Source organism: Misgurnus anguillicaudatus, chromosome 22, assembly GCF_027580225.2.
Source record: "Misgurnus anguillicaudatus chromosome 22, ASM2758022v2, whole genome shotgun sequence".
Taxonomy (NCBI): Eukaryota; Metazoa; Chordata; class Actinopteri; order Cypriniformes; family Cobitidae; genus Misgurnus; species Misgurnus anguillicaudatus.
The window spans coordinates 49,891,756-49,916,534 of record NC_073358.2 but is presented as its reverse complement, the minus strand read 5'-3'; the positions used below and the strand labels follow the sequence as shown (position 1 = coordinate 49,916,534).

The following is a 24,779-nucleotide window of genomic DNA, read 5'->3' as shown; positions in this document are numbered from 1 at the left end:
TTCCATGACGAGGGTGTTGGATGGCAGGGCATCTGTGTTGCTGTGAAGAGAGAGTGCTGTTTAGTTTGAGATGAAGAGCTGGGAAGGGTATAATACGGGTTGAGAATGTCGGCGGCGGCATCGTGCTTGGGTGACCTGTAGAGGTTTGAAAATGAAAGTTAGTTGGAAGGTGTGAAGGACAAAAGGATGAAGTGTGGGCTTGAGCTGCAAACGGAGGTGGGCCCACGCTTGTTTGAGATGGTAGAGCGGCAGGCTGCTTTATGTGGGCGGGGTTGTACCCTGATGGGTAGAGAGACTGTTGATATGGATTAGCCTGTGCTGCTAGCTGCGATAGCTTCGCGCTAGTGTCTGTGACAGGAGCTGGAGGCCACTGAAAAATAAAAGGGTTATAAGGGTTATAAAACTGAGCTGCTGAGGGGGGGCTGCCAGGCCCGGCCATTTGCGGTGCTGCGGCGGCAGAGGCAATGGCGGAGAGCTGGGTCTCGTTGAGAGGTGGAAAAGGACCTGCCGTGGCGAAGACTGGGACGTGGCCTAGACTCACTGGAGCCCTGTTGCTGTGACTCGATTGGCGAAGCGAGACGTGTTCTGAACGGGCAGACGACGGAGGTGGCTGGACAGGTGAATTTTGGGCTTTGCTCTGTCTGTGGGTCATCTTGGAAGTAGCATGTAGGGAAACATACAGATCATACAACTCAGCTTTATTAATTTTTCTTGAACCCTGTATATCCGAGTTACCCAGCGCTTGTCTCAGGCCGGCTATGGTCCACTTCCCGATGGGTGGGATAGTCGGGGTGGTCCAGTGGTATGAGGAAGCCGGGGAAGAAAATTGAGGTCTTGTTGGTGGTGAGATTTTGGCAGTATGATAACCTTAAACAAAAATACCACTGTTTTGCGATTTTGCCATTGCAGCACTAAAATGTGTTATTTTTTAAATATTTCTTAACCATAAACCACGCCAACACATTGTATTACACCAAATACACAATATATATATATATTTTCCTGTAAAAGCATGGGCGGGTCAACCAGGACACAGATAGTAACTTCCCTGTTCCAATCTCCACTTCCTTGTTTGCATCGTATAACTGTCTATGAATAATTATTTATGTATCAGGATCCAGACTTGCTTACCCAAGTGTCGATCATGCCATTGCTCAAGACATTTCCTAGCATCCCAGCAAGCAATTTTGGCTATTACAAGGCTACATTTGGACTGTCAGTGAAAGTCTAATAGACGTCTACCATAGCCCAAGAATAGACAATATGTATATGGTTAGAACAAATGAAAGCCAACACCTTGAACACCTGTTGACTTTGCTCACATGTTGAAATATCATACATCTTCAAGTTATTTTGGCAAAAATGGCATGCTACCAAATTCAAGGTTATTTAGGGTAGAAGTAGGTTACTCATAGCCGGACTATATTGGGTCTAGAGTTAGCAGTCATTTTAACGTCTCGGTTTTTGCTTGCTGGGATCTAACAGTTCCTAACATATTCTGTATCCTCTATAATGTGATCTCTCTGCAATAAACTTTGGTATATGTTTGAACGGCATTCAGTGTCTGTGTCTTTCATAGCCCCTGATATACTGCTCAGCTAAGACTGGAAATTTGAATTCTTTCAAGAGATTTGTTCGCTTTGAGTTCGTTCATCAAACTAATTTGTTCAGATTTATTCACTGATTCGTTCAGTAACCATTTCTTTGAATTACATATATTAGCCGGCAAGGGGCAAAAAAAGTCTTATGTGTCTTATGTGTTACGTCTAAAGTCAACGATCGTACTATATTACTATTTACTTGTTACAAAAAAATGATCTGACAAAATTCAACTGTGTAATCTACTCATTAAATAAATAAAATAAGGTTCCGATGACCAAAGAATACAGTTTTCATTCATCATAAACATTTTAATTGTTTGGTCAGACATTTACACATTTATAAATCATAGAGTTATGCTTCTGTATGTTAAATATTAATATATATAAACAAGCTTATGTGCACAGCAGCCTACCACAGTACTACCTGCTGCGCTTTGGAAGCGCTTTCTGCTGATTGCTAAATGAGACTCACATGCTAAATGACCGACCTACGCAGCACACATTCATTTATGAACGACATAGTTTGTTCAGTTCATTCTTGAACGAGATTGGCCCTGTCCCAAATGGGGCAATTCATGTGGACTTTCAGTCTCAGGGTTATGTGTTACTTTCTAACACATACACATAACAATAATGATAATGATTAGTCTAATAAAATAGTGAATGTGTACATACCACTGCCCTCTCTGATAATCACTTCATTTTCGTCTATCCAGCGATAACAGGGGAAAATAACACACTTTCCCAAGGGATCTCTCACTTCGATATGGCTACAATACCACTTAGAATTGCCCTCTTTAAGTTTCACCTGGACAATGTCTTCAAGAGCCTTCTTCACATGGATGTCAAACTCCTGTAACATCATCTTATTAGACATGTGTTATGGGGAAAACAAACAAACCTCTCTCACACAGGCTTTGGTGAAGAGATTTTAAAGTCGCCATGAAAATAAAATGAAAAGCTGTAATTTGTTTTGGAATATTACTTATCTGTGAGCTTCATTTTTTTTTTCATGTGCCTTTATAATCTTTAATCAAAAACACAAATCTCCTCCCCTCCTCAAAATGATCTCTCTTTACTTTCAGTCATTAGGTATGGCAGGTGGGCGGGGTCCGGGAGAAGATTGCTGAGATTAGCAATTAGCAACATGACCCAACTTCAAACAATCCAATCAGATCTCGATGGACAAATTCAAATCCAGCCCTGCCTTATTTCATTTCAGAAACAGGGGCACGTTCAAGCTCAAATCGGTGCACGTTTTGCTGTGGTTTCTGGGTTAAACGACATGTTTCCTGGAAACGGTGTGCAACGGTGTGCAACAGGTTTTAGATGCGTGTTCTCTTGTTTGGTGGGTGTGTCAGAAATGTCGGCCTAATCAGCGACAAGATGTAAATAAACCATGAGGTAGTAAAGAGACAGCTCGCTCAATTGGTTCAAGTTGGAATGTTGTCTTTCATTCTGGACGGCAAGGTCAGTGTCTGTAACATCGAGCGTATTTTACGGTATTAAACACACATTTATAACGATTTCATCAGGCTTCAGAAACATTTAAAAAAGAACACAAAGAATGGCCTCTCAGCTACCGTAGTTGCAACTCTTGCATCATCACAACAGGGTGTTCAATGCATCACCGTTTCTGTTTAATAAACGTTGTGCAACGTTGAACGCAGCCCAGGTTTCACTGGGATATACGTCACCACGGAGAAAATCAGGCAATCTATACTTCCATTTCACTTTAATCCTACTTTTCCACCCTGCTTATCTGAACTAATTAGGGTGCTATGGTGCAGTGTTATTTTCTTTTGTGTATTGTAACGAAAAATTGTTGAAAGTGCACGATGGGCAATATGGGCACATTTACATTATCTGGGGCCCGTACCATGAAAATGGTTAAACAAACTCAGGGTTACAGGATTAGATTCAGGTTGACAAAACCAAGCCAATGTGCAGGCCTTGTTGGTAAAAGTTATTTTCATGGTACCCAAAACCCAGGATTTGCACAAACTAATCCTAAACAAAGCTGGCTAACCAACTAAACCAGCTTCATGGTATAGGCCCCAGGCTGGTGCCACAATGACTATAAACATCATCTACCACATCTAATAAATCATTTAAATTTACATTAACTAAAATAATTTTAAAATCTTTTTAAAAAACAATTTTTGAATGGCATGATGCTATTTTATGTAATAAAGAAAACAAGAATCCTGTAGAATATACAGCACGTGTCTCCATTACCTTTATAATGTGTGTTGCTATAGCATGTTTTTGCAACATAAATCGTGCAATTCATAAATAAGAGGTAAATATGAGACATGAACAGATGTCAATATAAGACAAGCACAATCCACTGCGCATGTGGGCTACTGACACAAAAATTCCACCAGATGTAGCCATCAAGCTAAATATTGCATTTATACAAAAAATCTGAACATTTAAGTACACAAGTTGAGTCATAATAAATAAAGTGAAATGACACAGGGAATAAGTATTGAACACATGAAGAGAACAAGGTGCAAAATGGCATAGAAAGCCAGGAGATCATCTGATATCTGTCAGTATTGAGAGAAATCATGCCCCTATCAGTACTAATTGATATCAGCTGCTTTAGTCCTAATTGATGGCCAATAAAGGCTTCTCATTAGGCACACAGGAAAGACTTCATGATGTATAAAAGCAAAGAACTCTTGCAAGATCTTCATAATAGTGATGGGGAAATGAAGCTTCGAATGAAGCACCGATACTTCTCTTACTGTTTCGAACCATGATTCGAAGCCTCAACGAGGGTGTCGAAAACAGTGCCATCTTTTGGTTAATAAAACATATAGCACTTGCTTCTGGAAAAAACTCCGTCAGTGAAGCAACAAGCTGATGAAATTCAGATGAATATTAATATTATGTGTACAAATAAAGCTTAGACAACATGTGTGTGAATGGTCAATTTAATAAATGTATTTACTCATTAAAGGGTGGCAATAAATTCCAGTATGAGTTAATAATCATATGATTCAATACTGTATTACAGAATAATGTTCACACGCACATAATAACACACGCGCACACAAGTATAAGTAAATACAATACTATACAATACAGTATTATGTGGGACCAAAATGTGAATAAGGCAAATAACTCATAAAAAACCTCTAGAGTTTGAACCTTCTGACACGCAAAGCGAAGCGCGCACGTGACTGAGCAGATAGTGAAGCTTCGTTTGTCATTGGTCACGTGATTTCAACGTTAACAACACAAGCTTCGAATCAAAGCTTCATCTGGCACGCCCACTTTTGCTCGACACAAGCTCCGAAGCCTCGCTTCAAATGTAACATCACTACTTAATAATCTTATCGTTGAAAAGCATTTTGAAGGGAATGGTTATAGGTGCATTTCCAGAATGCTGAATGTTCTTGTGAGCACCGTGGGGGCCATTATCTGGCCAATATTTGTCTTGATGGCTACATCTGGTGAAAATTTTGTGTCAATAGCCCACTTAGAAATCCCCTTACTGATAAAAATGCTGATGTGTCAAATACTTATTTTCCCCGCTTTATAACTTTTGCCTCTATTAACTCCAAATTACTGATTATTAAAAGGTTATTAGTAGGTAGCTCTTATAAGTTCAGGTATGAGGATTAATTAGATAGTTAATCTAAATTTTGTCATCATATACTCACTCTCATGCTGTTCTAAACCTTTATGTGTTTAAACATACTTTGACAAATGATGGTAAGCACATAGCGGATGGTACACACTGACTTCCATAGAATTTGTTTTTTATATACGGAACTCAATGGTTCCATCAGCTGTGTGATCACCATTATTTATCAAAATATCTTCTGATGGGGTGGTTTCGTGGACAGGGCTTTTCTAATAGATGTTTGAGCTGCCTTAATTTAAAAATATCTTTCAATAATATTTAACAACACATACCAGTTTCATTGTTTTGTCTAAAGATGCACACCAGTATATGTTTTTTGTAAGTTATGTTTGCAAAAATGACTTGAATGTCCTAATATAACTAAGGCCGAGTCCTGGATCAACCTAAAGCCTGTCCGGGAAACGCCCCTATATCCTTTAATATGATTTTTTCCTTTGTTTTAGTCCAGCATTAGATCTGGAGCTGGGAAAAGCTTATGAGGTATTGTTGGTATTATCACGTGGTACTAATATTAATATTAAGGACTTCACATATTCTCAGCTTCTTCTTGTTTATTATATAGATTTTCAGAGCTATAGGCAAAGGAAAAATATATACATTTTCAGAATTTCAGAGCTAGACAAAGGAAAAAAATTCTGAATAGTTGCCTATTATTATTTTCATTTATCTATACACAGTAGGTGCAAAAACTAGACACCACAAGACCAGACAAAATATTTTTAATACAGTATTGTATTAAAAAAAATAAGTTCTTACCTTAACAGAACTATGAGAAAAGTTTTTTTTCACAAGTGTGCTGCTCTGATTGTTTGTGTCCACAAGTGTCAGATGATTTCTTTTTTCCTCATGTGTATATATTAACACACTGTAGGTCAGCAATGAATTGTCTGCATAAAAGACCAATATATATACAGGAATTGCTTGACTATGTTAAAATATGAAGATGATAAAAACAACTGCAGCACTTATGTGCTTCTCAAACTTAAAGGTGCCGTTTATCGTGATCCAATTTTTCAAACTTTAGTTAGTGTATAAGGTTGCTGATAGAGTATAAATAATACCTGCAAAATTATAAAGCTCAAAGTTCAATGCCAAGCGATATATTTTCTTTAAAAGAATTCGCTTTTCAAGGACTACAGAGAATGGCTAGTTTGGATTGCCCTTTACTTCCATGTAGATGATGAAAATAATAATTCTTGACTAACCCCCGCCTACAGGAATATGCAAAAAAAGGCTTTTACTGAGAAGAGGAAGAGTTGCGTTAGTAGAGTGTTTTTGTCGCGGTGCCATCAAGATGCTGTTATTTTAATTCTGAGTCAAATCCCCTTTGTTTGGCCTTTGCTGAGGACAGCTTCCTCAATCTGTTGTGAACTTTCGTTCTGACAATATTCTGAGTTTTTGACTACTTCTGCCCACAGGAAACTTTCCAGACAACGTATGCTAAGCTGCTGTCGATCACACTGTACTAGCTACACAATCAGAACTTGTTATGTATTTCTGAAGGAGGAACTTCATAAAACATGGAAGACATCAGCCCGTTTTTAGGACAGTGAAAACATGAACACATGTTATATTTCGAAATCGAAAAAACAGGAAAATGGCACATTTAAGGCTGTTGTAAGCAAAACCCCCAGATTTTTATCATATGTGATTTTGTATGGTAACTTGAGGACTTGATATCAAAGTCACGTACAATGTGTTCATTTGAGCCAAATAAAATACATTTTGTCTTTTTTCATTAAGACATAAAAAAGTCTAAAACAAAGTGAACAGAGATAGAGGTATTTAAAGTCTCACAGCACACCTGTCATATTGATAATCTGATCTCTAGCCATCCGTCAGTCATACAGGTATTTACTGCATTTTTATCATTCTTTATGCATATTTGTCTATCTTTAATAATTTAAACTTTATCATAATCTATTATTAATACAATATAACTTTATAGTTTTATACTTTCACAAAGTTAGTATACCATATACTATACTGTTTTGTGTGCCCTTATACTGCAGAGTAATTTGGACAAACAGTTTCAAATTCATGAATTTTCAATGTTTTGTAAAAATAAAATAGATCTTAAAAAAACTTTTATTAAAGAGAGTTTAATAAAATAATTGGATGATAAAAGTGGTTTCTTGATACCCTTTTATAAAATGTTTGTTAAGAACAAAAAACACATGGCTAATCTGCACTTTTTATTATTCAGATTTAGCATCACTGGGCGTACCTCTTAAAGATTCTGTAGTAGCAGACATGGTGAGCATTGGGTTTGGGATCAGCACACGTGGTCTTTTCCTCTGGCTGTTTTTTTCTTATTGGATTAAGCTTGCTTTGCAGTTGGTTGACCTTTTAAAAAACAAAAAATATACATATTGGACACTTTAATTAGAGTTTAATTGGAATTATTTACAAAATAATATTAAATGTAAAAGAATGCATAAATTAATTTGTATATCTATTTTGGGGTTACATAGTAACAGTAGTAGTTTTAGGCAGAATGCCATTTGTATAACCTTTACTACAAATTCCAAGGTTAAACTATGGTTTCTGTAGCATAATAGGTTTTAGAATTATTTGTAGTAAAACCATGGTCGTAGTAAAAATATTTAAGAATTCAGACATCTCATGTTAACCGGAGAGTAAGCATTGAAAACGGTCAGGGCTGGGTTTCCCGATAACGATTGAACTTAGCACTTAAGAGCGCTTTCTACGAGCTACTTAACGAACATTCGTTGTTCATTTACGTGCGTTTTCCAAAGATGCATGTAAAACGATCATTCGCAGCTAGGTTTTAAGTGCTACTTACAGGTCGCTATCCATTTGTCTAGTGCTAAAATGTCACCAATAGAATGACTCGAATTTGTAGCAGAAGCTTGTTTAGGCTTATGATCTTCAGCCGATGTGCACTAATATTTTAATAATATATTTTCATTATTGTTCAATGACTTTTTAAATGTTTTAATAATTTATTAAATATTCTTTTCCGTATTTATTTATTTATTATTATTATTTTTTATTTCGAATTAATGCAAATAGAACATCACTCAAAAAAATAAATTCAAGTATACAAATCACACAAACATAAATCTGTATCAAATGTCCTTTGCCAATTCGAAAAGGAGTGAGAAGAAGAAAATAACTTATTTAATCTCACCCCTTCTCCATAACTTAAAACTTACAGTAAACAACCATCATTCCAATTATTCATGCATCTTGCTTCTTATACCTCAAAACAATGTAAAAAAAAGAAAAGAAAAAGCACATCAATTATATAAACCCAAAAGATAGAGAAAAAAATATTAAAAACATTATTCACACCCATCTTCATCCCTGTAACTTTTGAAGACCATATCTTTAAACCTAAATTTAAACTGATTTATGTTTGGGCATTGTTTTAATTCCTCATCAAAACTATTCCATATCCTCACTCCAGAGCTTGCCTTAAATAATATTTGAATATTTCTCGGTAACAGATTATTTTTAGCTTTAAACATTATTTGGGCTGTCTGATACTTCACAATATCAATAAATTTTAATATTTTTGATTGTAAGAATAATGAATGAGTATGATCCCTATACCCAGCGTTGTAAATAATTCTTATTGCTCTTTTTTGAAGAACAACTATTGAATGTAGTGAACTTTTATGGACCAGTTCAAGAGATGTAAACAACACTGGTCCAGAAGCACTTCCTGTTTCCGTTTTTTAACACTAGATAAACGTTGGGATAAAATAAACCAACAGAACAAATAAATCTGAATTAACTGAAGTTAAACAAACATCTTAAAGACAATAATATATGTAAAATAAAAAAATAACTGTCACAAACTGTAACAGGAAGTGTTTCTGGACCAGTGTTGTTTACATCATTTGAACTGGTCTATAATTGTGACCCCAAATCACAGTACAGTAATTAATATATGGGGAAACTAGTGAACAATACAACATGTGGAGTGATTTAATATCCAAAACCTGCTTTATTTAATACTGCAATTGATTTTGATAGTTTTGATTGTACATGATTAATATGTGATTTCCAATTGAGTCTGTCATCTATAGTTATCCCCAAGAATTTGTTTTCATAGACTCTATCAATTCTAACCCCATCTATTTGTACGTTCACCTGAATATTCCTATTATAATTACCGAACAACATTATTTTTGTTTTATTTAACAAAATAAAACTAACTAGTAGGACTCATCCCACTGCGAAATGCCTTCTGCGTTTCTATTATAGTTTATATTATTATTATTATTTGTTGTTTATTATCTATGTTTATTTATTATTATGGATTATTGCATTGTACCGTAAATATTTATTTGGTTTCTTTAATTAGATGCCATTTCCCTTCAAAACAATGTTTAGATGAATTATAGCAGCAATCGGTAGGAACCATTTATCATTTTGCTACCAACTTTTACCAAAATACAAAACAACTTTTACCAACTTGTAAAAAATATGTTTTCCTTTATTAATTTATGTTTAGTCATTTAAATTTGATTTCTCATTTGAATTTAAAATATATTATATTATATATTTAATATAAAATAAACAAAGAAGAACCCAATAAATAAATAAACATTTAAAACATTACATTATCGTCATTGCAGGAGTGCAATTTGCTGGTTGTCCTGTAGGTGACCTTGTAACTCTGTTGTCTTACGATGCACTTATGAATGAACGATTACTCCAGACCACTCGTAGATCTACGATCATTTTCAAGTGCTACTTAAGTTACGAAGCTTTTGGGAAACAGCCCGTAATTCTAAGATGATTCGTACGATCGTTTTTACGATCTACTTAGCCTTACGATGCTTTTGGGAAACCTGTTATTGAGTCATTCCCAGAATAAGTGACGACTCTCCCCGTCATTGACACATAGTTAAACTTGTGTCCCTATAGCTTAGTCCTGATTTTAGCAAAGTTTGGGGTGACAAAAATCCAGATCGCATTCAAGGACGCTAATTGGTTAAATTTTATGTCATTTCTTAATTTTAAGTTTCATTGATGTTACAACTTACACAGAGTCTTGTAGACTTGAACTAGCTTACCTTACAGTTAACAGACACAACATCAACACTAACAACTTGTTAAGAAAAAATTCTAAGAGACACACAATAAAAATTTAGTTTTGAAGGGTTTAACTACAAAGAATGCTTTGCCATCACAGAAATAGATGAAGTAAAAATACTACATACCGCAAAATAGTTTTTTCCCCTCTAACATCTGCTGTGTCTGCCACAGCGCTCTACTTTCTTATGTGTTAAATAGGAACAACACTGAACATATGAGGTAATTTGTAACTTTGTAACCAATCAGCCGTGAGGCTCTTGGACTTCAGAGCAGGAAACAAACTATGCTAGCATGATGTCATCAGACTTGAAAAACCAAGGATTTAGTAAGAGCCATTAGCAACAAGGATCAGCGTCTAAATACTTTGTGTTTCAAGTCTGTTTACATGATGATAGCATAATTTATGTCATCAGCTGATGGCTTTTGATGGCAGTGCGTTGCTACGTTTGTGGCAGGTGGGTTTTGTTTACTGTGATGTCTGAAACTTTTGATTTTACTAGAGACTGATTGTTTGTATGTTTAGTGTTGTGTGTTTGTAACCATTTTGGATGAGTGATACGGCGTGAAGACTTCGTTATCTCTCTTGGTATGTATGGTTTTTACTTGTTAAATGTATCATTATTTGTACTAAATTATGTCTTGTTTGGCAGATATCCAAACATGGCCATGTCCAAGGGTCTGGGTAATCCCATGTTATGTGGAATGTAAACCCATTTGGATGTGACTACATTGCTGCTTTGCCTGAGTTTGTTTTATTCCATTTGTGTATTTGTGTCCGTAAAGTGGCGACAGTATTGACTCTTTGTCGGACTGCATTCATTTGGTGGTTTGGGCTGGGAAGTACCTACAACTACATTGTCATCTGAGTTCAGCCCTGCCTGTGACGTATACCCAAATGCAGGAATTGTGGTCGCCTGTATGATGGATCACCAATGTCATTTTCTTTTGCTATTTTGTATGTGGTCTTATGTTTAATTGTGTATTGAAGTTGTTCACATCTACAAAGTGGGGATTGCCTGAGTTTGTTTACACAATTTGCTGTGTGAAAATTTTGTGGTGTTTTCACGAGTATATTATATATTAAGTGTGTGGTGACTCTCCAACCCCTGCAGGCGATCTCCCCTTGTAGATGTGATTTTGCTTTTTGTGTAAACTTCAACAATATCATATTTTTTCTACCTGTTGTCTATGAAAATAAATTATATTTTGGTAAATTATTGTTTGTCTTTCTCACCCCATCCTTGACCATTGTGTGTCTTTAAGATTTCCCGGGTATCCCGGGTGGCGTAGTTGGGACATTAGTATTTCAAAATTCGTAGATCACTGCTCGTACTTCATTATACCACATTAGCAAGGGCAAATTCTTGGATTCATTTGGAGAAGCAATGATTTTATCTTTGTGGGCATGTATGGACAATCCATATGACATTATGTGCTGCCTACAACTTAATACATTTTGGTTTTGGCTCAATCATTCAAAAAGTTAGATTAATCATATATTTACACAAGCAACACACACATCCATGATCCTCCATCTAACCGTCCTGTATTATGCATCAGAGCAAATGAATAGATATTTTTGTAAGGGCCGCACAATTAAGACAAAAACATTTGCCAATTATGTTCTGCTTAAGCCGTGCTGGCAAAGTTGATCGATCAGCTTGTCCATCTGCATTTTCTGGATCAGATTCAGGCTCAAATTGTTAAGGTAGTAAAGACGATATTATCTCCAATTGGGAGCTGATCCTCCACAAATGGTAAGGAGCGTCACTTTTCTATCACACGCTTGAGGTATTCGGCAAATCACAATGCACTGGTTAGCTTTTCAGAATGATGAGCTTTGCGTGTTTCAGATAGGTGGGGCATAGAGGAGGATCAATAATGTATGGTATGTGGAAAATAATGTGTTAATTTTAAGCATAAACCATGCAAACACATTGCATTACACCAAATACACAAAATAATGTTTTTTTTAGCAACGTCACATGAGCTCTTTAACAGATTAAATGATTAACCACTCATGGCATTAACTTTTCATTTCTCACCCATTTACAGTAAGTCCAATTTTCTTTACTGTGTTTCTCTGTAAATTCACTTGAGTGTGACGGTATTTCCTGCAGGGGGGATTTAAGTTAATTATAACAGAATATGTTAGACCTAGGTACCTAGTCCCAGACTAAAATGCACGTTTGAGCTGCCTTAATTTCAAAACACCTTGCACTGACATATCTTAAAATATATTAATGCCATTGTTTTGTCTTAGGATGCACATCAGTATTGTTTATTTGTAATGTGTGTTTGTAAAAACGTCTCGGTTACGGATGTAACCCTCGTTCCCTGAAGGAGGGAACGGAGACGTCACGTCGTGACCGACGAATTGGGAACTCGCTTAGAGAGACCAATCTGCTTCGAATACTACTAAAACGCCAATGAACTTGGCATTGAGATATTTGCATAATGCTGGCGCCGCCCCGCCAGGTGCGTATATAAGGAGCACGTGCAAATAGGGAAATCAGCTTCTGTTCGCTGAGAAAGCCGGAAAGGTGACCGGCCGTAACAGCAGGTGGCAGCACCTGTGGCGACGGGACGTGACGTCTCCGTTCCCTCCTTCAGGGAACGAGGGTTACATCCGTAACCGAGACGTTCCCTTTCAGTCGGTCACTACGACGTCACGTCGTGACCGACGAATTGGGAATCCCTACCAAAACGCCACTAGGGGCTGGCCTCTTCCAGTGTCTGCAAAGAGCCCTCCAAATCCCCTTAAGGGAATGGAGAAATAGGATAAGGCAGAAAGGCCGGGCACTAGATGTTCCTTTAACCCCACAGTAGTGCCAGCGACTGGGAAGCGCCCTACCAGAGCGGGATAGGAACGCTGCGGAAGCCACCGCCCCTCTTAAGAGCTAATGGTGGGCGAAAGTCAACCGTAGTTGAGGTAAAATGACAGCCGTGGCTGTGTAAGCAAAGCAGTGCTCTGCTAAGGGAAACGTGGGCTGGTAGGATTAACCCCACGGAATAATACTCACAAAGGAACCCGTTGGGACACAATGTGGGGCCCAAGCCAAACACGTAGGTTCGTAAGAATACAGCTAGTGAAAGGCTGACAGCCAATGCTCCGCAACAAAGGCTGCCAAGGCAGCGGAGGAAGAGCAATTCAAACCATTACGCATTTTTGCTCTGATGGCCTTCCATACTGAAACTCAATTTGGAGCCTCAGTCGGAGGCTGCAAGCCGACTTGCGAGTCTGCTCTCCGTGCCCTCCCTGGTGAGGAAAGAACACGAGAGGATACAGGCTCGATACGAACATTGTAAAATCTAATGAACGTATTAGGTGTCGCCCAACCAGCAGCTCTACAGATGTCTGTTAGCGAGGAACCATGAGCGATAGCCCAAAATGAGGCAACACTCCGTGTGGAGTGCGCTCTCAAATTAAAGGGGCAAGAATACCCTGAAGATTATAAGCCAGGGCGATAGTATCAACTATCCAATGAGACATCCTCTGCTTAGTGACAGCTTTCCCCTTTCTGCTGGCCACCATAACAAACAAAGAGCTGGTCTGAGGTCCTGAGGCTTTGCGTGCGAACCACGTAGAGTCGCAGTGCGCGTACGGGGCACAACAAAGCCATGGTTGGTTCTGCGTCCCCCGGGGGCAGCGCTTGCAAGCTCACCACCTTATCTCTGAAGGGAGTGGTGGGAACTTCGGGCACGTAGCCTGGTCTGGGTCTTCAGTGAGACAGCAGGACCAAACTAAAAGCACGAATCGTCAACAGAGAATGCATGTAAATCCCCTACTCTCTTCATGGAGGCCAATGCTAGCAGGGTCAGAGTTTTCATTGATAAAAACTTCAGACTCGCAGACTGCAAAGGCTAAAATAGGAGACCTGAAGGCTTCAGCACCATGGACAGGTCTCAGGAGGAAAGAGGGAGGGCGCGAGGGGTTTAGCCTGCGAGCGCCTCTTAAAATGTAATAATTAAATCATGCTGGCAAACTGATCTGCCGTAGATAAGTGAGTGATGAGCAGAAATAGCGATATCAACTTTAATGGCGGAGGTACAGCCTACCATATAACCTATGTTAAAGATATAAAAGCACAATGTAAAGCATTCTCTAGGGTCCTCGTGATGCGAAGAGCACCAGGTGACGAAAAGGTTTCATTAAGCGCGTAAGCCCGTCTTGTGGACGGTGCTCGAACCGCGTCGATGGTGTTAGATACCGCTTGCGATAAATCACCTAAACCTTGCGCGCGCTCAACGACCATACATGGATATCCACAGGTCGGGGCGCGAGTGCCAAATGTGCCCCTTCCTAAAGAAAGAAAGTCCTTCCTCAGGGAAATCCGCCAGGGAGGGCTGTCGCGAGGAGCATTAACTATGAAAACCAATTCTTGGTCGTCCAGTACGGACGATTAATAAAAGGCTCTCCTCGTCCTGCCTGACTTTGCACAGTGTCTGCGCAATAAAGCTCACTGGAAGGAATGCGTATTTACGCACCCCCCGCGGCCAGCTGTGTGCCAACGCATCCACGCCGAGGCTGCCCTCGGTTAGTGAATAAAATAGGCGACAGTGGGTATCGTCTGGCGACGCAAACAGATCTACGCACAACCGAACTTCTTCCAAATTAGCTGGACCGTCTGGGGGTGGAGTCGCCATTCGCTGGGGGCGCAGCTTGGGAAGCGCGTCACCGCTGTATTGAGCGATCCCGGGATGTAAATGGCACGAAGGGACCTCAGATGCTTCTGACTCCAAAGGAGGAGATGACGAGCGAGATGCGACAGGTGACGAGAGCGCAAAACCGCCTTAACGGTAAATAACGCAACAGTCGCAATGTTATCGGTGTCGACTAATACATCCTTCCCTCGCATCTCCATAGCGGAGCGTACAAGTCCCTGATATACAGCGCACCGCTCGCGGCAGTTGGGGTGCTATGCACACCCCAGAGACTGCAAGCCCGTCATACGTGGCTGATCATCCCGTGCTTAGGGCATCGCATGCTACCGAATGCCAGGAGACCCCTCAGAGGCGTATCTTGCTATCAGAAATGCTGGGTCTACCACGGGGAAAAATTTAAATGACACGCAGGTGTAGTGTTTACACGGTGTATGCCGGTGCGCCACGCTCTCCTCAAGACTCGATCGTAAAGCCAACGCTGAAGCGGTCTCATATGACGCAGCTCGAGCAGTGTCACAGCCGCAGCATGCTGTCATATGTCCAGGAGCTTCTGAAATTGTTTCAGAGGGACTGCGTACTTCCCTCGAATTAAACCGAGGCAAGTCAGAACTGACTAGTTGCGCGCTTTTGTAAAACACGCCAATTAGTTGATCGAGTCTAATTCCATACTAGGAAAAAAAGGATCCTCTGCACGGGGCAAAGTTGCTCTTTCCCAGTCGACCTGATGACTAAAACGAGCGAGATGCCGAAGCATTAACTCTCTGTGTTCGCGCACGTCTGCCAAGAACGGCCTATTATAAGTCGACGTAAATAAAGCAGAATGCGAACAACACTCTCTCTCTGATATTTAAATGCCGTGACTAGCACTTTCATGGAGACACGGAGAGAGAGAGACAGCTCGAATGGTGTACTTAATATTAATATGCCCACCCCACGACGCAGAGCGAAAAAACGGTCTAAGGCGAGGGGAGATGGACACAAAAAGTACACGTCTTACAGGTCTAAGGCTGCAAACCGATCTGAATATTGAAATACGAGCCTCTGCGTTATCATCCAAAAAAAGACCACCTTTGTAGAGCCGGGAGCGTAAATCAAATCGATCGTAACCCACCGCGTATTTTGGGTACTATGAGATAAAGGCTGGAAAAACCCTATCATCATATCATCATCTCGGTAAGAGGGACCGGCTCGAACATCCTTCGCCAGCAGGACATCGACTTATGCACGCAGTACATGTGCATCGGACACTTTCACTATAGTGAAACGAAAGCCCGAGAATTTTGGGGTTGTGCCGGTAATTGTATTTCGTAACCGAGGCGGATCGTGCGTAAAACCCAACGAAACGGGCTGGGAACTGAAGCCAAGCACCCAGACACCGTACGAGGAGAATTAACGACACTACCGAAGTACCCGCGGTGGGGCAGCAAAGCGAGACAGGTGAGACTGCCGGTGCGTCTGCTGAGACAGCATAAGCATCTACAGTATGTGTGTGTGACACTGACCTGAGCCCGCTGAAGGTGACGGTCGTCTGGTCTCCTCTGCGGAGAGCACAGATTCCGATGAGGGTGCTGGTGGTCCGGTCTCCTCAGTGGAGGGCTCGAACTCCTCAGAACACCCGCTGGCGATAGAGGAGAGGTAGGGTGAGCTGGTGTGTGCCCGCTCACGGCTCTCTCAATCCTCTGGAGACCTGGAGAGGGAAGAGGAATGCACTCTATGTGTGGTTAAGTGGGTACCGGCTAAACAGCCGGTGGAACATATGCAAACCAAGAATTTTCCACCCGACCCTCTATCGGGGAAGGAGCGAATCACCGTCTCCTGAAGAGTGATCCTCTGCCAATCCGGGTCGCCCGTTTACTGGCCACTTAAACTCCCGATTTCACGGGAAGCGGCTAAGCGGGCGGGGCCAGCTGCTGACCACCGGTTTCCCCCGCGCTGCCGAGATGGGGTCCAAGGAGGGGAACGGAGGTGGTCGCCGCAGGACGCCGACGGCGAGAGGCAGACTGAGGAGCCGGCGTGGTGGTTTTTACCAAGGGCAGCTCTCCTTCGCCGGGGCATGACCTAAGAGATCGCCTCAGTCTGCGCAGCGGAGCTGTACGACTCCACGGCCTCGCCGAAGAGGCCGGTCTGTGAGACAGGAGCATTCAAGAATTTGTTCTCGCCTGCGTCCGTCAGCCAGACACAGCCAAAGGTGGCGATCTTGAACCACTGTGGTGGACATCGCACGACTGAAGGTCGCGGCCTCCCTCGTAAATCCTTGGTGAAGCTGTAGCAACGTTATTGCGTGCAGGGCTGAAGCCGCCTCTCCGCATGCCTGACGGACAGCGCCCGTAACCGGACGACTGTCTACAAACACGGGAGGGAAGGGTTGGGTGGTCCCTCCAGGAACGCAGCTGCATCGCAACCCCCCGCTCCACTGAAGGGGTCCCCGCCCTTAGCGGCTCCATTGGTGAGGGAGGTGAGGGGTGAAAGGTGAAGCTGAACGCTGAACGGCCGTATGGCCGCAAATCACGTCAGCTCTTCGTGCCGTCGGGAAAGAAAGGCACAGGAGAAGAGGACCGAGAGGCCAGAGCAGCTCCGAAATACCAATCACGTGGGCGGTACGGTTCGGGCGGAGAGGGGTTAACCTCTCCAACTCTACCGTTTCCGCCGCTCGAGCGGGCACGGCCGCCATCTCCGGAACGACTCCACTTCGGAGGAAAAATTGGACACCCCTCTGATGCTGTGAACGGGACCAGAAGGAGGTCCAATGGATTCGGCAGAAATCGTAGAAGACGACTCTGCAGTCTCCACCGGAGCCTCAACCGGCTGAGGATGAAAGGCCGGTAGGTGGAGGACGCATCCTCCGTCCTACTCAGCGTAGTGATGCGAAGAGCGTCCTGCGAGCGCTTGACAGCCGCACCACGGCGGCGTCAGCACTGCAAAGGCGCGGACAGCATTCCCGTAGAAACGTCAGTCGTCTCCGCAATCCAAGAGGGTTATGCTCTCACAGAGAGAACAAAAACTCTCCACGAGCGCAGCCTCAGAGTGCTTGATGCCCAAGCACGAAGACAGCGCTCGTGACCATAACTGGAACCCTTATACCTCTTGCATCCAAGATCGCACGGACGAAAAGCAATCCTGAAAAGGACGCTGATCTCCGAATATACGAGAGAGTGGCTGTCTTTAAAAAGACACAGAGCTCTCACGTATCACTCTTTAGGGAAATCACTCTTTAGGTGCTCAGCTGATGATGCGCACAGGGAAAGGCAACGCACACACTAAACTCAAACAAAAAATATGCAGAGCAGTGGAATACTGCGAGCGTCCGCTGTGTTAGTACTGCTTGTCAATCAACTTCAGCAACCGTTCCCAGAAGAGCAGAGAGTAGCTTCTCAGTCAGATAAAGCCGGCTTTCGAAGTGAAAAAAGCTGATTTCCCTATTTGCACGTGCTTTCTTATATACGCACCTGGCGGGGCGGCGCCAGCATTATGCAAATATCTCAATGCCAAGTTCATTGGCGTTTTAGTAGTATTCGAAGCAGATTGGTCTCTCTAAGCAAGTTCCCAATTCGTCGGTCACGACGTGACGTCGTAGTGACCGACTGAAAGGGAACTACTTAAATGTCCTAATATAACTAAGGCCTAGTCCTGGATTAATCTAAACCCTGTCTGGGAAACCATCCCTTAGGGGCCAGATTTACTAAACGGGGCAAATAGGCATGAGAGCGCAATTCCAAAAAAGTGCCGATGGGAGTGTTAATATGTGTGGGTTATTTAGTTCAGGGTCAGAAATAAGCAGAGCTGATGAGTTGTGGGTGATCTGCTAAACTCCTGATGCGCTTGAATTCAGCACCACGGACATTACAGCAGAAAATATAGGGTGTGTAATCCCAGCTAACAAGCCACAGTACACTGAAAAGAACTGGAGGACAAAAAATTAAGGTTTACAAGAAGTTTTGAGACGTCTGGTATTGAGTAACTTTTCCTAGTGACTCCTCTTTTATTTACCTGGCAAACAAGTTTTTTGAATAAGCAGTGGCGGCCGGTGACTTTTCTTCCGAGGGGTGCGAATTCAAAATATGTGTTCGGAGTGTCATGTGTACAATAAAAGAGACGGTCAAGTTTACAAAATACTCACAAGAAACTAACTTTAACACTAAACTCTGATCACACATAAGATTAAGCGAGTATCTGACAAATGTGAGCGTCACTTATATCATAAACCCTTTAGACGCGTGTGCAGCAGGCTTGTATTTTGACAAGATGCATGATAGGTCGCGCCGAACACATACAGTATTTTGAAATGACGAACCACAAACAATATTAGTATATATTTAACTGACCCAGGTTATCTCATCACATTCATGTCTGTGTTTAGCTCACATGTTTGTGACAATAGCTCCGTTTTTGAAATGCACATTTGATTTAATTTGGTTTGAAGAAGAGGAGAAATGTGCAAAGGATAAATGCATGCAGCTGTCACTCATCTCATTTTTAATATATATATATGGATATTCAACCCAACCGGATATTGATGAGGGCCAAATGGTAGCCTATATATTTAAAGTTTATACATTATTATTAAAATTCATGTTATATGAAAACAATATGCAGGGCTCAATTAGATATAGCATCCCTCATTCCCACTTTAAAAAAAATGACTAAAAGCATTCCTTCTGTAAAACCATCTTCTTTTCCATCCCAATGTAAAATGTATTATCCAAATAAAATATATAAATATTGTTGTTTAAGCCATTTCTATGGAAGTAATAATATTTTGAGTTTATCTTGTAAAATCTGAGAAAAACCTGTGTTGCAAATAAAACATAAAAAATTGTAATGTAAACAGTTAGTTATTTAGCATAATGTAATTTGTTTAGATTTAGTATGAAAGAAATAGGACCCTGAGAAACAGTCTGAAGCAACTGGACTTTGGAGCAACACAGTCTTTTGACCTATACGGAACTGCAAAGTTAACTTGAAAGTAAATATCTTTTTTATGTTTTAAGATTTATAATTAAACAGATTTATAATTAAACAGATTTATAATTAAACAGATTTATAATTAAACAGATTTATAATTAAACAGTCAAACGAAAAACTTTTCACTGACTTTATGTTGAGTACAAAAGAACTTTGAAGTCCTAAGCTAGTGAATGTTTACTAAATGAGGACTATTGAAATAAAGTATACGTTTAATAACATTTTGACATTGAGATGGAGACCATTAGGGCATATCAGCATGAAAATACAATACAGCACCACCATAAGATTAAACAAAGTAATGTAGAATAGAATAAAATGAATATAACTAATAACAGCCTGTGAATAATAGGTGAAAACACAGACATTTTGCACATATTTGAATTATTTTGCAAATTCTAGAAAAAAAAATGCAACTTCTTTCTAAATTTTTTTTTTTTTCACAACATAACTCTTTTTTACACTTGTAATTCTATAGTATGTTATAATGTGGAATAAATAAGTAAGTGACCCTAAACTTTTGAATGGTAGTGTGTATTGCTATAGGGCTGTGCCAAACATCGTATCAAATTATTTTAGATTAAAATATAATTATAATAATTATAATATTATTAATAATCTTTTGTTTTTACATAATAATTTTTGAGTATTGGAGGTCAGTCACGCTTATACCATCAACAGCAATCCACAACGTCACACATTAAACCAAATTACACTTCAAAGTTGATTAAGTCCATCAAATCTTTATTTCAGGACATCATGCATGTTTTAACATGGATGAAGCATTTAAATGTTTACAGATTTCAGTCCATCCATTCTCTACCACACTTCTCCCCATAAAAGTACTGAAGCCACAGCTATGTTTCTAAATGAAAGATGCCCCTAATTGTTTAAAAGCAGACCATAATGTAAATATACTGGAAACCTGTGAAACATGGGATCTGTGTGTTGTTTATAGACACTTAAAATGGTGTTAGAGGGTCATCTAAGGTTTTAGGGTACTGGTATCCCTCAAACTGAATCTTTTCAATCCCTTGACTCATGAGAACGCGAACCACCTTCAGATGAATGTATTTATCACATCCTACATTTACCTGAAAAAGACAGAGACAAAATGAGAGAGAGTTCGGTATTTTGTTCTTAAGAGTCTGTTATACATTTCGGGGCAGTTTCTCGGACAGGGATTAGACTAGTCCTACACTAAAATAAATGTAAGAGCTGTCCAAACTGAAAACAACTTGCACGGACATATTTAAAAATGCATCAGTGCCCTTTGTTTGTCTCAAAATGCACACAAGTAATGTTTTTAGTCAGGCATGTTTGTTAAAACTAGTTATTTTTCCCAAGTAAACTAAGGCTTAGTCATGGTGTAAGCCAATCCCTGTCCGGGAAACTGCCCCTTTATGTTATTACTTGGTACAATAAATTAATAAAAGTTTTTTTCCCACATGAAATACAATTGAGAATTTGAACCATTTTTTTTATAAATTTTCTTTAAAGCCTTAAATTCTGATTAACAACTTAAATTATTTTTGTTATAATGATGTTATTTAAAAGAGAAAGAAAGTTTCTACAATAATTTTATCTGCAAATATAAACAACTCACCTTGATTAAGTAATGTGTTCCTCCAAAAAGACTTAAAACTCTGTATTTTATGGCAGTAAAAACTGAAAAGTTCTGATCAACAGCTTTCTCTGCATCTGACTTCACCTAAACAAACAAACAAACACACATTATATACACGGCAAAGAGAATCAAAGAGCAAATACTGGAATGTCAGAAACATTGCATTTTAGAAATATTTTGCTTTCTTACATACATTGTACAGTATATATATACAGCATTTATCAAAGAGTAGCAAAGAAAGCAAATTCCAGAGCAAGTATTACTAAGCTTCACTGAAATCTAACTATTTATCCTTAATGAAAACATCAACCCTCTTTTCTCAGTTTCTCATAATTCATCTGAGTTTTTGTCTCACCTGATCACTGATCTTCTGGATTTCTTGAGTTACCGGCATTTCAGGGCTCCATTCTCCCATTTTGTTTTCCATTGCTGTAATGATCTGGTGATAGATTTAGAGATGAAGTAGAAATTTGTTATCAGCACTGAATTAACTCTCACCAGTGACACTACAGCTCTATTTATATGATCCAGATTGTGTAACTTGTGTGACGATAGTTTCTTAGTTTTGTAACAAGCTGTCTTACTGGCAAAGGCATAGCATCACATTAATGCTTGATGAAGGGTGTGTCTGAAGTGTGCCGATTGACACAGATTCCGGCAAATCATTGGCAGTGTAAATGAACCAAAAATCAAACGATCCCAGACAATCATTTTACGCGTATTTTTGTTATAATATCTGTGTGAAAAGGCCAATTGTGACAACAGCCAATCAAGATCTGGCAACCTTGCTTTTAACTATGTGAGCTGATCTTCCAAATATGGTAAGGTTTCACGTTTACGTGCTTGATGTTATTCAGCCACTCACAACACACTGGATAGCTGGCCAATCAGAGCACACCGTGTTTTCCACAATGAGCTTTAAAGCTCATATGGGACCTTTAAATGTAAACCTGGGCTTACTTCAGAAAGGTTGGTCATTAACTGTTTCTTAACCTACAATAGTGAACTAGGCAAAACTGGGAAGCAAACCCGTCTTGGTGGAACTAGGAACGCTGTGGAGACATCACCAATGGAGGTTACGACTGGGTACAACCGACAGGTTCTCACATATAAAATGTCTACCCCTTAAAAACCTAATAACCAGGTCATGCTGACCCACTGACCTACCGTTTATCGGGGTATGGTGAGCAGATATCGCAGCGATGTCTACTTTAATTGTGGAGGGGGACAGGCTCCTCTCCAACCGGTTCATGGGGGTTTTCTCATTGAGAAAAACACGAAACGATGAACAGGTTTCATTTCAGCTGTAACGGGGCTGCTTTAAAGAAAGCGAAGTAGAAATGAATCCATTATATTAGCAAAAAAAGGTATTTACAGGCTAACAGGTTAACAGACAGAGTAAGGGGCCAGTCACACCAAAAGCGTTTATGGCAGTTGCAGGCGCCTTTTTTGAATGATATTCTATGGGCAGGGCGCGTTTGCGCGCTGTTTATGCGCGCCGAGCGCCTTGCGGTTTTTTGCCGCCTGCCGCGCACGCGTTTTTGAAGGAGCGCTGAGAGCGGAGAAGCGCCCGACGTCATCCGCGTCTTTGCATTGTCCAATCGAATGAGGGGAGAGGCGGGCCTTACGTTGTGGTGAGTGAAGTTTACAGTTGCTTTGAAGAACCGGACTCCACTCGCTCACTCTCTCATGCGTGTTTGTGCACCTCTCGCCCTCAAACAAGGTCAGAGCAAGCGTCCTCTTTTTAAAGTTTCTGCTAATATGACAGTTAACAGCAAAAGAGCGCTCACGTTTCAATATTTGATTGACAAGACAGCTGACCCGGTGGTTGCTTAGCAATATGAAAAGCCGCGTCGCACTGCTCTTTTTTTAAAAAAGGGAGTGCGTCGCGCCTTGCGTTTGCAAGAGTTTAAAGCGCTTTTGGTGTGACTGGCCCCTATGGCTAGATAAGGCTAAGTATTAATCAGCAGTGAACAGGTAACCAGGAAGTGCTTAAATACAAAAACAGACAGGAAGTGTGAAGTGTGACATGGCATGATGAATTTCAAAATAAAAGCCGGAACAGAACAGGATGTCAAAATAAAAGTCCAAAACACAAAACACAACATAACACAGAACAAAACCTTACATCAACATATATAAGCGTGTCTCGCGGATGGCGTGAATTCCGAAAAGTACACACTAAAAATTGTCGGGTTATTTTTGACCCATAATAGGTAAATATTGGACAGAACACTTGCTGGGTTAAAAAATGACCTAATTTTTGGTTGTTGTTATGCAACCGGTGTAATATCATTCATATTATTAGTGTAATATCACTTCATCATTCATTTGAGTCTCTTGCCATTAAACTAAATGGTCCAAACCCCATCATTGTAGCCACCGTGTATGGTCCACCTAAGCCCAATTCAGAATTCATTCATGAATTTTCTGAATTTCTCACATTTATTTCATCCCTTTCCCCCATGGTGATTCTCCTTGGTGATTTTAATATTCATATTTATAATAACAATAACTATCTCACAAAAGATTTTATATCATGCCTTGATATTTTTGATTTGCAGCAGTTTATTAATTTTCCCACCCATTCAAAAGGCCATACTCTGGATTTACTCTGCTGCTCTGGTGTTACTCCTTATAACTGTACTGCATTTGATTTTCCCATTTATGATCATAAACTTATTTTTCGTTTAATGTTAAGGTGACACTATTTAAAATGAATATGTCTCGTACAATTCTTTTCCGTAACATTAAGTCTATTGACCTAGTAGCTCTAGACTCTGGTATTGCCAATCTTCCCAATATCGACTTCACATCCACTCTGGACTAATTGCTTAGTCATTACGATTCCGGTCTACATCATCTCCTCAATATCCTGGCTCCAGTAAAAACACAGACTGTTTCCTTTTCTCAATCTGCACCCTGGTTTACTTCTGAACTTCGCCAATTAAAGCCAGAGGTCGCCAACTGGAACGCCTCTATAGAAAAACTGGTCTTACCATTCATAAACAAATGTTTTTTACTCATTTTCTTTTTTATAAAGACTCTATTTCCACTGCAAAATCCAATTATTATTCAGATTTAATCAGATCAGGCTCTGGAAATTCACTTTTTTCATTGGTACATAAAACACTACGTCCACCTGATTTTCTTCCACCTCATTTCTATTCTACTGACTCCTGTAATTCTATTA

At 40.2% G+C, this 24,779-nt stretch overlaps 1 protein-coding gene across 2 annotated transcripts; it reads right to left on the bottom strand.

Annotated features, from left to right (window-relative positions):
• Positions 1–20,616: 20,616 nt before the first annotated feature.
• On the bottom strand, positions 20,617–23,326 carry LOC129439324 (cystatin-A-like). Of its 2 annotated transcripts, XM_055197951.2 has the most exons (4): positions 22,754–23,326; positions 21,942–22,025; positions 21,566–21,670; positions 20,617–21,053 (listed from the first exon to the last, which is right to left on the bottom strand). In XM_055197951.2, exons 2-4 carry the CDS (start codon positions 22,011–22,013, stop codon positions 20,922–20,924), a joined length of 309 nt encoding a protein of 102 aa, XP_055053926.2. In that variant the 5' UTR covers positions 22,014–22,025; positions 22,754–23,326; the 3' UTR covers positions 20,617–20,921. The 2 variants fall into 2 exon arrangements, with proteins under 2 accessions (XP_055053926.2, XP_055053925.2); XM_055197950.2 differs by lacking the exon at positions 22,754–23,326 and having other exon boundaries at positions 20,620–21,053; positions 21,942–22,144.
• Positions 23,327–24,779: the final 1,453 nt, after the last annotated feature.